Source organism: Antedon mediterranea, chromosome 6, assembly GCF_964355755.1.
Source record: "Antedon mediterranea chromosome 6, ecAntMedi1.1, whole genome shotgun sequence".
Classification (NCBI taxonomy): domain Eukaryota; kingdom Metazoa; phylum Echinodermata; class Crinoidea; order Comatulida; family Antedonidae; genus Antedon; species Antedon mediterranea.
Genome location: NC_092675.1, coordinates 19296231 through 19315561, shown reverse-complemented (window position 1 = coordinate 19315561; position 19331 = coordinate 19296231). Strand labels below are relative to the sequence as shown.

General features: G+C 30.5%; 1 protein-coding gene across 4 annotated transcripts in view; it reads left to right on the top strand.

Moving 5' to 3' along the window:
• LOC140052708 (netrin receptor UNC5C-like) overlaps positions 1 to 19331 on the top strand; it is a 135688-nt gene that overhangs the window by 42326 nt on the left and 74031 nt on the right. For 3 of the 4 annotated variants that reach the window (XM_072098393.1, XM_072098397.1, XM_072098394.1), the window contains one exon: positions 4638 to 4676. The exons of the other annotated variant lie outside the window; for it this stretch is intronic. In XM_072098393.1, coding sequence (XP_071954494.1) covers positions 4638 to 4676 — 39 coding nt within the window. The remainder of the gene's footprint in view (positions 1 to 4637; positions 4677 to 19331) is intronic. 4 annotated transcript variants of the gene reach the window in all.

Sequence of the window (19331 nt, the reverse complement as noted above, 5' to 3'; positions counted from 1 at the left end):
TGAATCAAGTGTTCATTAGCAGTGATGCAAGCCAAATCAACATCAGTTTCTACCTTCCTTGAATTTAATTACTCAAACAAAGAATAGAACAACCAGTTTGATTACAAATAAGATTACATTGGTAAAGATATGGCAAATTTTGTTAAATTGATTATGACCTACGGTAAACTGCTCGACTATCACCGCAATTGTGTTCGCTAGTAACATGATTTGTGCTCGTCGATATAAACCAATTGGATTTGATTTTTTGTAACACGAGACTGATTGGTCGTCATCAGTGTGGGAATTTCTCGTTAAGATTAACTTATCTCTCCAAGTGTTTACGGATGGTTTGGTATATTGAAATCAATGAAGAACAAGAATTATAAATAAGATCATTTATAGCTGTTGGCAATTAAATAAATGACTTTTTAATAATTATGATCAAATATTATCAGTATAGAGTATAGGCTTTGTATTCTTAGAAGGAAGAAGACAATTCTTTAAAACGCTGAAATAGATGATTCTGAAGCTATGCACTATTCAGTTTTCTAACTAATGGATTGCATAATGTATTACAAGCTTGGCTAAGCATGCAAGGCTCAGCTATTACTGGTAAACGATTAGCCTAATTATACAGAAATAATAATAACTGCTTTATATTCATAAAATTAATAGAAATATGAAATTAGGTCAAGAAATCGCAATCATGGTGAAAAGTTATCTGTTGCTTTCATGAATAGTAATGACATCAGTATTTGAACGGATATTTATTCTATAGTTGTTCAGGTACATTTACCACAATTTAGTTTAACGCACAGGTGAACCCAGATTGCAGCATTACTGGAATGTGTCTCCTATTATATAATGTGATTATTTGATCACCTGAGGCAATGCAAAAGTAATAGGTTAGTTGGTTTAGATGAATGAGAACTCGTCTGTCACAAGAGATTTTGAAATGGATTGTCACTTGATAAAAGTCAGCATAAGATCACATGTTTGTTTAAACATCTCATTAAATTCATTCCATTGAAACAAACATTGAGCAAATGATGGTTACTTTTTGGTTGTAAAATTCCGTTCAACTGGGTATTTAAAACTGTGAGCGAAAGTGGACACTTTTTGGTTGTACAAGTCTGTTCAAAAATGTAAAAGATACCTATTTAAAACGGTAGAGGTTACTTTCAAATGATTTTGAAACCTTCTTACTCGATCCCCTCGTCAAAATCCATTCAGAGATACTGATTGCCATAAATGATTTTCTTATCAATTTATCAGTTCCTTTTACATGTCACTTAGGCATGTGTATAAAATGAAACCAATTACACTGATTATTTGAAATTAATGTAATTAACTATATCGTAAAAAAGTAATGTATATGACCTATTCTATTACTGTTGCATATTCAGGATGGAAAAACAAGCAATAGCCTACTGCTAGTTTGACTTACCCTCTTTATTGATATTTGCTTTGCAAAACCTTGGGTTAGTGGCCATTTGTTCCAAATGACAGATAAACCCCAGAACAACTCCTTGGACTGGAAAATGTAATTGTAAGCACTTAATTCAAGGGCTATAATAGCATTGAGAACCCCTGAATTTATAGGCATTAAAGGTAAATCTTTCTGCATATATACAGAGAAAGTACAATTATTGATAAATTTACTTTAAGACGGCCACTGTTTGCAGAGTTATACCAACACTGGAGGCTACTGGATTGTAATGATTTATGTACATAGTGTGTAACACAATAAAGAATCCATTTTGTAACTGTTTGCAATATTGGAATAATAGATCCTTCCCAATGGATGCTAGCTGATGATAGCTAAGCTTGCTTAACAGATGACCTATATAATTATTAAACCATTGTATTATTGGTACAGGTATAGAATAGATGATAAATGTCGCCTACTGTATTACTGTATAAGTTTATAGAATGAGTAACCTATTATTTGAAGTGGACTCAGGTGTGGACATGTTCTTTCAGCAGTTTATATACACACCTACAGTTCATAATGTTCCTTTTCGGTGACTGATATTCGTTTCCCTTTTTCTATCACAAACAGAATTAGATTGTTTTGTTATTCACATATTATTCTTCATTATCTACCAGCCATATTTATATTTTACAGGATACTTTTCCGTCAATAAATATATTTTAGATTTTCCATTTATAAATGATGACTAAAAAATGTTTAAATTCAACACCAATGCACTTAATGATATTTCTGAATTCATTAGAGGAAATAGGAAAAACTTTTGAGGTTTTCTTTTTATGTTTATTGGTTTTTAACAGAAGTTTATTGTTTTTAGGCCTTTAATACGTCCAACCACAGTTGATGATTGTCTACAGTACCTTAACCACTTCCACACCTAACACCATCTGTCAATTCGGTCACAGGTGCCTGATTGGTGCATAAAATTGGCCGAAAATTGACCTATCCCTACTTGGATAATACAAAATTTGCATAATATTGAATAAATAGGTTTAAGTTATAGGAGCAGTTTTTCACATTGTTAGTGTTTATTTTTAGAAATAGAAAAAGAATTCAAATTCCTTATTATCTGAAAGAAATTTTATCATTCATAAATTCCAACTCTCATAATCGATAACCAATTTGTTGCCTTCCCAGATTCAGCGAAATGAAATTACTTTGAAATCTGATTCATACATACATCTCATACTACATTTAGATTAATTTTAATATTTGATGGCTTAAAAAGTAAACGTGAATAATTCAGTGAAATTCATCATTAGTTTTCAAATCTCACCGCATCATTCAATCAGTCACAAAATTTAAAAATGTAACAGTTAAACCTTTTAACACATTGTAGTAAATATGTACCAGTTCAATCAGAGTTTAAATTAGCCTTCTACTGTATGCATTATCAATAGTATATACTGTATACAAGTGGTGGTCACCTCTCTCTCTACCTAATAAACATAACAGTTGGTTTCTTCGTTTTATTTCTTTTAAACAATATAATGATATTATTCTTAATTTCTGAGATTAAGCTTTAAACCTGAAAGATTTGATAAAGAAAACCACAATATTTCGTGCATTGTATTCTACTTAAGACTCAATAGGCGGTGAAACATTTTAACACCATTGCTTTACGAAATTTAGTTTTATCAAAAAGATCTATTAGCCAAATGTTATGTTTACCAAGGTCACTATCACACTACCATCACGCTGTACACACAACTATAGGAGAAAACTTTGAAAAACCTGTGAAACTTTTGTCCAGAACCCCTTTGATGTGTAGTACCGCTTTTGATACACCTGCACGGATTTAACACTTTGTTTTTAAACCCACTTTGTGATAACAATCATTGACAATTAGTTCTGTTAAATAACAATTTATTGAAGTTTTAAGATTGTAGGAACAATAGAGGTATTATTTGAAAATTAAAGTAAAGGAATTAAAAGATCAATTTGATTGGAAAGATAAAGTTTATTTTGTGTCTACCTTCTTGGATATGCCGGCGTTACTATTAATTATACCCGAAGACAGATATATCCAAAATATTGAAGTTTGTTAAATCATCTCCCTTAGTTGGTAATAAATAAAACAGTCTGCTATCCCCTAATATAAGTTTATTTTGAGTATTAAAAGCAGAATTATTAGGTAGAAAGTTTATTTTAAATGAACTCGTCAACTGATTTTGATTGAAGAATGGTTAATGGGTTAATAAAAACTCTGAATGAGGTGATATTTGTATAAGCAAATTTATTTTTCATTTGTTTTGTGAAACATGTTTGTAGACATTGTAAAGACTGTAACACTGATTGTCAGTATAGGTACTTCATACCATTCATTATCGTAAGGAGCGCTTTTGATTAAACGATTCTATTAATCATTACAACAAGCAGAACATTGGTCAGTTGATATCATTTTCAGTCAACGACTCTTCAGACACAAAAGATCATCTAAATGGTATTTTATTTTTACAGCAGAAAGTAAAGGTTTTATATTCTTAATTAATTTGGATTGTGTGCTTTGGTTACGGGTCAGTTATTGGACTGGATCTTTTGTATATTTTTTGGTAATTAATTCCAAGGATTGTAAGAGGCAGGTGTGTGATACCTGAGAGATATACAACTATGAATAAGAAAACAAAGACTGTTTTGTTGATAGGTTGATTGTCGGTGGCTAGATTTTCTTGATGTCTTTTACCACACATAAACTGAGCACTTTTTACCTTTTAAGCAGGTCTTGAGGTTAATGTTACTTAGTAAAATTATAGATGTAAAAGTACAAGCAAGAAGTTCTTTCCTAAAGTTAAGTGAACAACAGAACATGAACACAGGAGTTGTTAATGACCTGTTTCTATTCTAAAATCCAAAAAGAATGGTTTCCTTGAAACTGATTTTGGTAGTTTAGTTTAGTTTATAAACAAAGATCACGTTGCAGCTTAATTTTTACAACAATTAAAATGGTTCCATCAGGTGCGGCTGAGACTACGGCTACATTGCATCCAAATATCGTTCCACAGAAACTATTTTTTTATTTAGACCGTAAACGATTTAGGAGTATTTAAAACCATTAAACAGTTTTTAAATCATTTTCTGCTCATAGAAAAGGATCATAAAATAATTTTGATTTTGTTTGTTTTTAACCAAACTAAAAGTGTTTCTTCTTCTTCTTAATTTCAAGCATTCTCTTTTGGCCAAGTTAATTCTAGTTTGCTGTTTGGTAAGTGTGTTTTTCAGTTTAGCATGACCTCATCCAACTAAAATTCAGGCAGATTTAAATTTAAGGTACCTGGCCAATGTCAAGCATCCAACATACACAATCAAGCCCATTAGAATGAAAGCCTGGCTTAACATGGATTAAATCCTAAATGCTAAGCGGATTGTGGTTGATGTATTTTAAAAATTTTTTCTGACATTTAAATGAGCAACTTACCAGCCCTGTGTTTTGTGCGTTACCAGTCGTTACAGACACTGCCTACCCAGAGGCCAATCAATAAGACAGTCAGCCGTAGGTGCTTGAACTAAACCTGCACAAGATATTCTCTGACATTACAATGCTTTTAAGGAATTTAAAGGAAATTCTATTGTTCCATAATATACCTGGTTTTCAATCATCCCGTGATAATTACATTATTGAACAATATTGAGCTAAATCCGGAGATGATACTCTCTGACATCTCAATGTTACTCTGATTTAAAGGAAATACTATTGTTCTTTCTACACCTTGTTTTCAATCATTCTTCAATTATTGAACAAAATCTTACAAAAGACAATTTAATTAACCTAAGGCACGGCAATTCCACCAGACATGTAGCCTACGTTCATTGTGGATATTTTATGCATTGTTTAAGACCTCTCATACAAAAGCCCAAAAAAGTTTTAATTTATTATTAGTCTTCAAAACAGGAAGTAATGTCTGGCCTAATTAGTATTGGTATCCATTATTTTTATGTTGCATATAATTACAAACAAAATATGTATTGTTTTCTTGAAAATTGTGTTGCTTAGTATAACTAAGCCGGAAGGAAATAATTTTATTACTTTCAGCATATGAAACCCATCGTTAACAATATTCAGATTTCCACATTATCATTAACGATATGGGTTTTTTGATTTATATGAGTATAACTAATGCATATGATAGTAACGTAGGGTATTATCAGTTAAGGCAAGTTATGCACTACCAAGTTTATTGATAGTGATATGAATAATTATATTGCAATTAGGACTTTGATTTTACTTTATTGCAATATATTGTTTATACAGTATTAAGTATCTTATTTCATACAACCTAATATAAATTATTTTAATTTATATGTTTGGCACAGTATTGAACATGGATTTCTGTATAAATACATCTTACTATGCTTACTTTAGCTATATAAAGGTTTTCATAAGGCTAGCTGTTATAAACCCTGGGTATGTTGGTTTTATAGACACACTTATCGGTAACTTCAGTAGGTAAGAACATGGACCTATACATTATAGGTCCATGATAAGAACCAACTTATATAATAACTCAGCCTGAACAGGGTTTATGAAACCCAAATCTGAGGCTGGCCCTATGATATAAAGAAGTTTCCTAGGTGTCTGGTTTTTAGAAAAATTGATCTTAGTGTTCATGTTTCCGAATTGGAAATTTAAACCTTCATAAGTATCGGTAAAAAAAAAATATATGTTTAAAAAATATGATATGTTGTAAGGAAGTTCTTTCTTAATCCCCAAATCCTTCTGTTTATCTGAGATTATTGGGAACATAGATAAATAATCTTATTAATCCTACAAGTAGGATTTTTCAAGCTGTTTTATTCCATGTGGTTTATGTTTGCTGCATCCAAATTCCTTTACTTGCTCTCTTTTATTTGTATTCACTAGAATTAAGGAAGGTTTTGTTATTTACAATACAGAGAAGAAAAATAAAGAATAGGATTTACAATAGTGTCTGTTACAGTAGGTTGGCAATAATATACAGTAATACAATATCTGTTGATGACTTGAAAAATTATGTTTATTATTGAATTTTAAAACAGATTAAGCTCCTTAATACAATAAGTATAGCAGGCTTAGGCCCTTTGTTACACCAGGGAGTTGAACTCCAAATTACTTATTTCTCACCTTGAAGTTTGAGGGCTTTCAGTTAAATGTATCTTACAAATTCTAAGTATGTGTACACATCAATAAGCAACAGAAATTCACCCTGATAATGATACTCACTTAATACATTACCACAGTTTATTTTGATTATTAAAAGTTCAATTAACTATGGACAGATTAAATTACAATTGCAATCATTATAATTACATTTGTTAAAATGTTAAAAAAGAATTAGATTTAACCTCTAAATTTCTAATTATAGATTAACATATTTTATTTGTTTTTAAAAATGTCTTGTATAATTCTCCTTTAAGTTTAGATACAATTATTACTGTTCATTCCTTGACAATTTATTTAGCTGCATCTTTCATATGCTAATTAATTTACTATAATTATGGTTGTTGCTTGAATTCAATGCCTAGAATACAGCATGGAAGGAAGAATATACTAAACACACACAAAAACCCATTACATGCTCTTTGTTGTTTTACCAATTCAAGGCAATTGATAAACCTGCAGCGAAATAATATACGAGCACATCGGAATGAGATTAAGATACCGGAAAGCTGGATTGTATCGAGTTGAAGCCTGCTCAGCAGGGACAGCCGCGGCACACAACATGTAACACCTACTGTTGCTTTTTCTCTATTCACTCTACATGTAAATTTTGCTTTGATATGCCAGGGGCTGTTTGCTCTTCTTAACCATGGAATCCCATTGGAATTGTTTGTAGTGTTGAGAGGCATACACCTAGCGGTATGCAATTGAATATACTTGAAATCGCTGCAACTGTATGCAATACTGGTATGCACAGCGCGAGTCTACATATTTAAACGTTTAAAGGGGTGAACAAATGCTCCAAATATAAACACTTAGAGTCCAAACATGTACGTTTTATTTTACAAACAGTAGTATTCAGGGGTGTATATATTTACTGGGTTGATATTTTTTCTACTGTACCTGCATCTAGCATAATAACATTTTTACTAACAACAAATGATGTTGAAAATGAATATATTTTTAATATGACAGGCTTTGGCCTTTGCCTTTATATTCATTCATCCATTTTAAGCATATTCATTGTACAGGCTTAACATAAGCAATAAAATCGGATCAGAGGCGCTTTACAAGACCATGTTCTATATAAATTAACCCGTTGCATTTGACTTTTGAGTGTGTTTGAATTAATATAATGTATTACTTTACCTCAGTGTTCAGTCATCCGTTTTAGCATAGTTTTACACATGTAAGCAATGGAAGCTTATCTACAGTAAGCTTAGCCAGACCATGTTCTATATATTACCCCATTGAAATTTGCTATTTTTACCCCATTTACTTTAGGTGGGATATTAGGAGAGAGCATGCATTAGTTGGTTAATTGATGTTTTGTGCATAACACCATAAACTATATACATTTCAGCTATGTTAAAGGCTTGTGATTGATAGTTGATATGAGATATGATAATAATACTGTAATACCACTTATAGAAATGTCAATTATAGAATATCAATCAATAGAATTATTGTTTCAAAATAATAATATAATGATTCTTAAATGAATTTAATAAAAAATATTAATATGTGATAGTTAACAAAACAAAAAATACTTTAAAACACAACAGAAAATAAAATTACATTTTTGAAAGACTTCCCTATTATAAAAAGAACATTAAAGGCCAGGTGCGGGCAAAAAATTTCTATTGATCATACATTCCAATAATTATCGATCTATACTATAGATCGATAATTATTGACTATATTATATATATATATTATTATAGACTATAGTTTCCCTATGTTTCATAATTTTTGGGATTTTATTTGTGTTACACGAGCTTGTTGAAAATAAGCACTTTCTTATCAGTGGGGGGATAGTTCAAATTACACAGTAAAATCTCTATTCTTTTGTACACAAATTTTGTAAATAGAGAGGCATTTTAAAAAGCTATGAAAAATAAACGGTGTGGTAAGTAATCAGATGACTAAATATAGGTAATATAACTTGAATATTACATTTCTGATATTTTTATTCAACTTCAGCTTTTTATTTTCATGCTATAGCAAAAATTATCCACTGTACAGTATATCCACCATCTTTTTTCACCGTCTAGGGAGTCACCAGACATGTTATTACATTAGGTTAACTACCTAACTACTGAAAAAAAGTCTTTCTGTTTTTTATGGAAGAATTTTGCCAAATTTTGTATTTGACCATATTAAGGGAAATTCATGTTTTTTTGTCTCGATTTCTGTTACAAATATTTGATTTATGTACAATTAACCAGATATTATATTTAAAATTCATGCCTGTACCTGAGCTTTAATTAAGCCAAATGTGAGCATGAATTGTATACATGCGATATAACCAAATCAACAAAAATAGGCACCCATATTAACGAATTATGAAATGATTTATTTAATTAAAGATGCAGCAAAGAGAGGAATGTTAAAAGTAAGATGTAAATCATCTCAGACCACAGTAAAGTTATTTAAAACCCCCAGGCCCATTGTCTACAGATCAAACATAACCCTAATTGGAGCATTCCACATTACCTAGTGCTTAAGTAAACTGCTTCAGTGATCTTGTCACCACCAATTTTCTAACCTGTTTCAAACTAGGCTGGAAAGCTGAAGCATGAAAGTGAAGGCCTTGGGCAGAAGGTGGATGAACACAAGTGTTGAATGATATATTCTGTCTCCTTTTAAATAGAATAAATTGGCCAAGGACTGTATCCCAGCAGAGCTGTAAATATCACATCTTTGAACAGATTCCTATTGTAACAAATGGTATAGCTGTCTTCACATACATTAGGATTATATGTTCACATGATGACAATAAAAAAACCTTATTTTTGAAACCACATAGTTTAGCTAACTGTGTTCCAATAGGCTATCTCTGTAGAAGTTCTCCAATAGGCTATCTCTGTACGAGATTGTACACTCAGTAGCTACCAGATCCAATTTTGACTATTGGGCTTCTATAATTGTTGATGCTTGTCATGGTCGATCCCCAAAAACTGTTTAGTTATACTTGTTACCTTGTATCCTAAAAGTTATACAACTACGAAATACAATATAACAACTGTGAATCAACAATTGTTAGGAATGGCCCAAGTTGCCTTTTGGTTCTGAAACTCATTAGTTATCACAACACACTTCATGTTGGCGTGCTGAAAATGTGTGTAATAGCATGTTGTACACACCCCCTTGGGCACGGAAACCATTAATATATGATCATCTAAAAAAAGTAAAAACTATACATCTTATGAATCTATATACAAATTTGTGATATAGATTAGTTATTGGCAAGTGCCATATACCAATTCACATTTTCACCTTCCTTTCGAAAGGACTTGAAGATAATGTAGGGTGAACATATGTTAAATAGAATTCTTCAAACTCTATTTCCCTCCATCTCTCTTTAGAGATATATAATGGCTACGTAAAAGTGTTTAGTCAATTATAACACTTATTTAAGCTATGCATCGTTGCATACAAACCAATTACTATATATATGCTACAGTTGAAGCTTAAATGTAGATATGTTGAGCAATTTAGAAAAGAGCGACTGAATTTGGTTTACATTTTAGACACGTTTACCTTCCACGAAAACTGATATCCACAAAAGTGCCGTGTGCTTTTAAGAACAATTTCTCCAATAAGTAATGAATCTAAAATTAATAGTTTAAAAGAAAATCAGAACTGGTAAGAAACTGTCATGTACATATTTTGATTCAAATATTCTATAAATATCTGTATCTGTGTCCTAATAGATACAGCATCCTCTAATGAAGATATGTGGTTTAAATATACAAAATTGTCTTCTCTTTAAATGTGTTCAGTCTACTAATGGTATTTTTTTTAAAGAGAACATGAAATAAACTATAAAACAGATTTTTGATTGGAAATAGTTTGCGAGTATAAACATCAGAATATTATATTTATTGTTTTATAACATAAAAATGATAAACAATTTGTATATCTACATAAATTCCTATAAATTATTATTGTTATTGCATTAAAACGATATTATGAATAACACTGTATACGTGAAAATATTTCTTTGGGTATTTGTTACCGAATTCTTACATAATCTATTTGACAGATTGCTTTGTTGTTTGATGTTTGATTTGTCATTATGATTTATATCCTGTCTCTGATTATTTGCACACAACTTATTGTCGCCCGGTAAAGAGATGATGAAGAATCTGTGAAATAAACACACAGCAAAGTTTACTCAGTTCAGCCTTTCTTCGATACATTTTCAAACTGCAAACAAAAATTACTGATCTTAATGGCAAACTGTTGACACTTATAGAAAAAAAAAAATCCTGAGGTATTTAGCTATTTGCGTAAAAACATACAAATTGCACATTACAAATTGATGGGTAGTATAGAAATATAGTAATGACTACTCAGTCTATGATTAACTATTTGTGAGAAACAAATGTTATTATGAAACATGCATGTACATTTTTTTATCGTCACTATCTTTTAAATAATATTGTTCTCTATTAAAATAAAAATTGAATTTCTTCTTTAATACCTTTCAGCACCCACTATGTAAGGTCATAATGTCTTTTAAAATTATTTTTAATTGTACTGCATTATTTTATCCATTTTAAAATAGTTAAAGTCGGTTATTCAACTCACTGTTCAGTCATACTTTTCAAGCTTAAATGTTCATAGCATTTTAACTGTTTGTAAATACTGTATTTTTTTATTTGTCTTAATAATAATACAGTAATTATCTATAGTAATTCTCTTAAAACCAGGTTCCAAATTCTTTTGTACTCGAAATGCAGTCTGTTAACAAGACTTTCTGGACAAATAGCCTTTTTCATTGAGTTCTGTGGCAAGTAGAAAAGTTGAATTGTACTCTAGTCTTTACACAAGTAGAAGGATCATTAGTTGTATCGGTTCATCAGTCAGAAACAACGAAACAATAGTATATGGTTCATTGCTTCAATACGATTTAAACGACTAAGTATTTTTTAACTATTTGCCAATTCCGCCCCTTAATTATACAGTATTAATTTTATGTTCTTACAAAAGGAGTAACATCAAAACACTTTCTCTAAGATTGTTGGTATTATTATACAGTAGTATACTATTTTAGTTTCCTGCTGCAACTTAAAAGTGTTACACCATCTTTAGATGCAAAAGTGCATTCACATTTCTTTTGGTCCAGCTGTTTTTTCTTTCTCATTTTACTGGGGAAGATATTTCATATACTACCAGATTAGTGCACCAGACATAATTCTCATCATTAGTGACAGCATTATACTAATTGCATAACTTAAAGTAGTAATTCTATAATATTAGTTCAAATTTTATTTTTCCAAAGTGTGTGTGGTCAGCTTGTTTTAATATAATATTTTTAATCCAGCATTCATTACTGTTTAAACCACCAAACACTACTACACTATATTATTGGATTTTTTTTGGGTACTCCTTATTCTCTGTCAGTCCAATGTTGCTTAACTTAATCAAATGGATTTGGGATGATCTCACAGAAGAGGGGATAAGACTATCTAGTATTAATCTAGGACTAATCATTTTTATATAATACAGTTTCCCAAAGCCTATTTTGCATAGGAAGCTAGCTCTATTCCTGTACCAACTGGTGTACAATATATCTGGACTATATGAAGCCATGGAAATTAATTTAAAACATGAAAACAAGACAGATTGTTGTTTTACAAGGTTAATTCCGATTCTTAGTTTATGAAATAAATGCTAATTTGTAGATGATGAAGAGAAAATTTAATCTTGTTCCATCCTTGAAAAGAGACAAGATAACAAGATGAGTGAAAGAAATCCTGCGATTATGTTTTGATTGAACATACATACAGCTTAAGACGCTAAACTTCATAAATAAAAATTAATAAATTAATTAGTCTGTGATCTGAATGGCGACATGGTGACCAATAATATTATATTAGTCTGGTTAAACAGGTATAACATAAAGGATTTGATTCTTACATTAGACATTTCTAAGTGGTTATTACATGAGAGAAAATACAATAAATTTAAGACTAAAGAATCTAATTTCGTTATTGATTTAAGAGTGTGATGATAATGGGGTTTAAATCTACGAAACCTTTTTGCTCTAATGGTACTCACTCTGTTTGAAATCACAGGGTGTAGGTTTAAAGAGATATATATTATATATGCCATTTTATCTTCGTTTGTTTAATGAGAGAAGGAACAGTAATCTTGTTCCTTCGTCGTATTTCTTTCGTAAGTGTTGACGTTGAATTTGTTAAACACGTTTAAAATGTCATCTGTCTCTCTGTCTCTCCTCAATTTCTAAATTGAATCGGGGAAAATTATAGTGAACAAATATGTAAAATTAATCATTTGTACTTGGGATATATTATTCAGATAAATTTCATTAGCAAGGGTAGAGGGAATAAATTAAACATGAGAAGGTATAAATATGTAACAATATTAAACTAGTTTATCAAACAGCTACTGTGTGGATATACTCTATTATTAGTTACAGGCCCATGGACCATTAGAGTTAGCACTGGGTCATTACAAACATTCCATTTGTCAGAAAAAGTTAAATTTGACATGAAGGTTAGATTGTTTGTAGCCAGAATATCAATGGGATACTGAGTTAACTATTTTTTGTCCTGGATATATAATCTCCTGTTGCAACCACTGTTCATAAATGCCTGTTCACATGTCATGGGTAATCAGTTACAGAATTAACCAATTTTGTATTTCTTGATTTAATGGCATTCAAACATAAGACTAGAGTGTGTCCTCAATGTAAGTTGTGACTCTGTATAACACTATATAGATATGTTAAATCTTATTCAATAAAATATATAGGAACATACAGGAGTATTATATATTGCCTATTAATAGGTAGAGGTAAAAATAAGATCAATTTCTAATTTGACTCAAAACTATTTGGAATGTTAACCAATACTAAATTAGAACTAAATTTCTTTAGAAAACATAATGTACAACATTTTCTAACTATGTGAACTATACTTAATTGTAATTTATAAACATAATTTAAAATAATGATGTTTATTTGATTCAGATTTGTTAATGCTATGGGTCATTGTTCAATAAACAGTTCAGACTCAAGTAATACACAGTAAACTATCATAATAATGTGACGCTTTCTGATTTGTTTTCAAAGTACACAGACATCGTATAAAGGCAGTTTAGTTTACCATATGACAAATGAGAATAACTGTTGAAACGGTTTACAGCATTTCTACATTTCAACACTAATCCACTGACTATGGATTCCATTAGAAACTCGCAATTTTTAATTCGAGTGATATCCATAAGATGTGAGCGCGCTCAGACGTCAATGACCTAGAAACATTACGAAGGATTTAGAGAACTTTGCCTGATGGGTAGAAAGACAGTAGGTAAATCTCGCGGTATGTTAAGTTTAGGTTAAAAGAGACAGCAAAGTGCGGCATGTAAACATTAGGATTATTCTGTCATTTGTCTTAGAATCACCTAGCCTTTTAACCTGATGAGATATTATTTGAATATGGTTTTTCCATATGTTTTATCAGTCTCATGCATAATTTTTTTGTTCAGGTGACTTAATACTGTTCATTGGCGTATTTTATTATTTATTTATCACCAGCTGGTATAGAGTTTCTCTTTGGAAATTGATTAAAAATTAAATAAAAACATGAATCACAATATTCAAATATAAATTTAAAATTAAAATGATTTCATTACATTTATTTGACAAAATATGTTGGTTATAAGTGCAACTGTTTGGATTCCAAGTGTGCACATGTTTATAAAATTGTATTTCATTATCAAACATATACCAACTGCCATCCAAAATACCTATCACTATTAATTCATTACCATTAATATTTTATAGAAGTAGTCTGATAAAATTATACATCTTTTGATGAAATCAAGGTAGCTGTACAGTGAATGTTACCAGCCTGATCTAGCTTCTAATTTGTGTTGACACCTGCAATATCTTGACACCTGGAATTTAACAAGACTTGATATTTCCTAGATTGATGTTTTGACATGTTTTAACATATGTTCATGTTTGTTCATCTCTACTTAACTTGTTTATATTGTGCAGGTAACTTGAAAATCTTAGCAATTTTGTATTTTATATTTCCTATATGTGAACTTGTGCACAATACAGTACCTGTGTACAGTACAGTACTGTAGTAGTCTATCAAAGTCCAGTCTTTGGCTACATCCTTCGTTTATTTCTTCAAGAAGACTGAACCTATGACATCAGGGTGAGAAGTTTATGTGCACCGATCACACTTGACCTTTTATTGCCATTCATATTATATCTTATTATTGTTTTCTAATCTGAATTTTGATATTGGATTTGTTTACCTAGCATTAGTTTACAATGCATTGGCTTACCTAATATTGGCCTGTCAGTACAATTTATTGCTATATATTATGTGATCTATACAAACCATATATCTAGACAAATGAACGTATATTTACTCATTTAATGACCATGTCACTTTCAATGGTAAGAAAATCATGGTGTAGTAACAGAGTTATTATAATTGGTCAGTTTGTCTTTGTAATTTGCAACTAATGCAGAGATATGCAAGTTGATCTTTTTACAGCTTCATGTCCTGAGTGAATATGATAAATATATGATCATTTGATTGACGGGATGAGTCAGTGACCGATGAAATAATTCTTTAATTTATAAATTAACTTTTATAACTATTATTTCAAAGTAATATTAATATTTTTTTATTGCACAAAATATACCCAGTGTCATTTTGTAACAATGTTTTGTGCAAGATTATGATAGAACTGATAGAAAATTGAGCAATTATGTATATGTTATAATTATAAACCAGTTTTGAACCTCCCAAGTTTAATTCCATAGATTTAGTAATTATACAAGATATAATAGATAGTTTTAATAATATTTGTAAATACTAAGATTATGCAGTAATTATACATGGATTTAGAGATTAATTATTTCAATTAGTGTTGCTACTATGGTGGTCTTATTGATCTGTTTTATTTCCATTTGGATGTCTGTCTACTGTTCAGTAGAGAGCCTACTCTAGTATTAGAACCTTGGCATATTGTAGAAAGGCAAGGTTTCAGAGAAGAATTTTAATCTATTTAATGTTTTAGCTTACCTGGATAAACCGATAATAGCCTATTTTTCTCAAAGAGCAATATAAACACCCTTCTCCATAAATGGTTTCTTCTGTATTTATAGTTAGTATGTAAAGAGCTTTAATACTTTTTAAATTTGACCTACTAGTGTGTCTGGCATGGGTTTGGGACTGCAAAGCTTCAATTTTCTTATTACAGTTTAAATAGGAACCAGCTTCAGCAAAACAACAATTTGGAATGTACTCTATTGTTTGAAATGTTTATAGCTCCTTCAATTTGATTGGAAACTTAATTTAACAACCTATTTACCTCTCAAAAAAGACATGAGTTACAAGTGTTTACCTCTGCAACAACTAAATCACTCAAGATCAACTCATTGTTTAAAGTTAGTGATGGAAGCTTTACATACTTACACTTCCTGAGTACTTGGCCTTTTGACTGCTCTTCAGTATTTATGCCCCTTCAAGCATGTACAGCAGAAGATTTCTGATGTAGATTTTGTTGGTTAATCTTTTTATAGTTTTTTTGACAGGTGTTACTATAAACAGTTTAGTCTACCCCTTACAAATGATTTATATTGAATGATTACAACTTTAAATGTTGTAAACAAACAAAGTCTGTCAGTGTTGGGGTTCATGTTGTCAAATCCATTAAAAAAAACGTACAAGATGTATGTTTGGATACAAATTTGAAAACAGTACAATAGTACAATGGATAAACATAAATATATAAAGATGACTCAAAATATGCTAAAGTTTTATAAAACTGTAACACAGAGGTCAATTTTTCATCTTTAACATTTTGACTCAGATATTAATTGACAAATTCAAAGGACTAATTATTTTTAGCCATTTTTTTTTCAGTAGACCTATTTTATACAAACACAGAAGTTGTTTCTGTTAATTCAAGATTCAAGATTAAAGATTCAAGAAATTTTATTTGTCCATAAAAATGGAAATTCACTTTGCTTGGTAGATTAAAACAACAGTATTGCAACAATTTAAAAACGTGCAGTATTAAACAGATTAAAAATACAAGATAAAAAGTAAAAAATACTGTTAAAAATGTAAAACTATTAAAAATTGCATTAACGTCTTACATTAGAATTATTTCGTGCCTGCTTACCTGGATAAACCGATAGTAGCCCTTTCCCCATAAAGTGGGCGACAATTACGAAAAGAATTGTTGACGGTAATACGTTGGAGTGGTCCCACGAGATAGCAGACTGTACCATTTATTAGGAGGTGATCTACTACAAAATTCTTCTTTTTGTAATTGTCCCCCACTTCGTGGGCAAAGGGCTACTGTCTGAGGACCCTTGGAGTGGTAGACAAGCATCATAACCACCAAGCCACAACTCCACTCCAGGTAAGCGGCATTTAGACTACCAACACCATTTCTGGTTTGTGTAGTTTATAGTATCGTTTGTATAACATAAAGAATAACAATGAAATAGAAATCTTTTCACTAAAACTTTTACATTCTGCAAACAAGCATCATTTTTATATACATTACATGGTATGTTCTCAGACTTGCTGGGCGTGGCCATAGTGAGGTTAAGCCAGGGCATACCTGAATTAGAACGGATAGACTGTTCCATGTATTTTTAAATATCAATTGAAACAAAAAGGTTTTAAACATTATTATATTTCTCTTCTATTATTTAGGTCTATAGACTTTTGGTCTTTTACCAGCTTGTTTCTGATAACAATGCAATACTTATATCTGTAATGATAATACGATGAGCTCATAATGATAATAATTATCTCTCTGTATTACCATAATTACTTTTATGTGTAATTTTCACTGATGGTCGGTATTGTTCGAAGTATAGATCACCAAACACTGTGATCTATGTACAAATAAAAACAGCGAAAAGGTTAAATACACTTAGTCTCAAGGTTAAAGATTCCTGATTTGTTGGACTATCTCTAGTGCAATGTTCATATAGTGTTGATTCATTTGATCTACTCTGATACTAATATCCTTTTTGGGTTTTTTTAATCCTTAATCTAATTGAGATTGTTCGGTCTTTTGTTGTGGTATCTTTTCAAACTATCTGAAAATTGCCGGGAGACAGTGATTATCATTTGAATCGTTGGGTACCAAACAATTAAACTGATATGAAATGGATTTAGGAAAAGGATGACAATAGATGTATTTGATGTTTTTTTTTTACAATGTCACAAGAGGTTGATGATCTTTTAAAGCATTCTATTTCAGTTTTTAAAAAGCATTTATGCCATGGTTTGAAAAGAGTTATCAGTAAAACTGGAGTATTAAATGTTAAAATAGGTATTCATTGAATTTGCAGTTCTTTTTCATTCCCTTAAGTATAGGCTTACATTGTTTGAACAGCAACTAACTGTTAAAAAAATAACCTTTTTAATAATGGTATTATGATATATAAAACTGGCATTTACATGCAATTAGTGTTCCTTAATGCAGGTTATCTAGATTTATGAACAAAAATGAGAGAGGCGCAGGATTGGTCCTTTTGAAGATTTACCTATATTTTGTGTAGGGGTAAAAGTGGCTTATTTCAAGTGATAAACCATGCTTTTGTATGCTTTATTTGTGAGTTAATGTGGGTTTAACATCTTAGTGTAAAAAATCACTAACTTCTTTGGAATCCTATAACTTTAGACATTTAGAAAGATTGAGGGTTGTCCATGTACCTAATTTAGTTCCTAGCTGTATAATGATCAATTTTTTTGGTTAATGGTTATATCTTCCAGGTGATAATGTAGATTAAAAGATCCAAATTCCTAGGTACCTATGTATTAATGTAAAAATGCATACATACATACAGTATGTGTTTGGATACTGGTAATATTTATGATTTATCAAACCGATAACTATATCAATTATGTTTCAGATATCTTACAAAAATTTAAAAAAATGTCAAATTACCAACTACATTTACTAATTAAATATAAATTTAATTGAACCAACACATCTACATGCAAAGTAAATGAATGTCTAGTCTTCTAGTCTGAGGTCAAAGGCGTCTTTAATTTGCATACTTATTTCTTAAATTGATTTCAATAACATGTAATAATAATCATTGAGTAACTATAAATATTTGACCTTAACGAACAGTAAATATCCATTATACAGACTAAAGCTCTGATCATTATTTCACTAATAGTAATACTTTGTCATCAATGGTATAGACATGAAATTTGATTATTGATCATGCTTGTTTACCTAACTGAAATGCCAATAAAGTTGTTAAATACAGACTTTGAATTATTTATCGGAACATTTTCATTATGTTTGTTTTAGTTTTCAATCGATTTCTTGGCGGAATTTTGGCGCATTTTTGTGTGTTAAAAAATGAATTTCGTTCCAAATCTAAGATATTATTAGAAATAGCAGTTTGGTTTATTTTTTAACATAATGTTTTTAGTATTACAAACAAAGAATAATCGTATAGATATAATGTATTGGAAACAATTTCAGAATTGAATAGAAATTGATATGTTTGTTAATGAGTTGTATTAAAGGGAAGCGTGATGTAGAAGTGCATCAACCCTCAATGATCACGCACAACTTAGAGGTTAATTGATCCTCTACCATACATTTAGTGTATATGGTGTTGCAGCAGTAGCTTAATTGGTTAACATGCTTCCAATTCTAGTATTGTTTTTACCAATA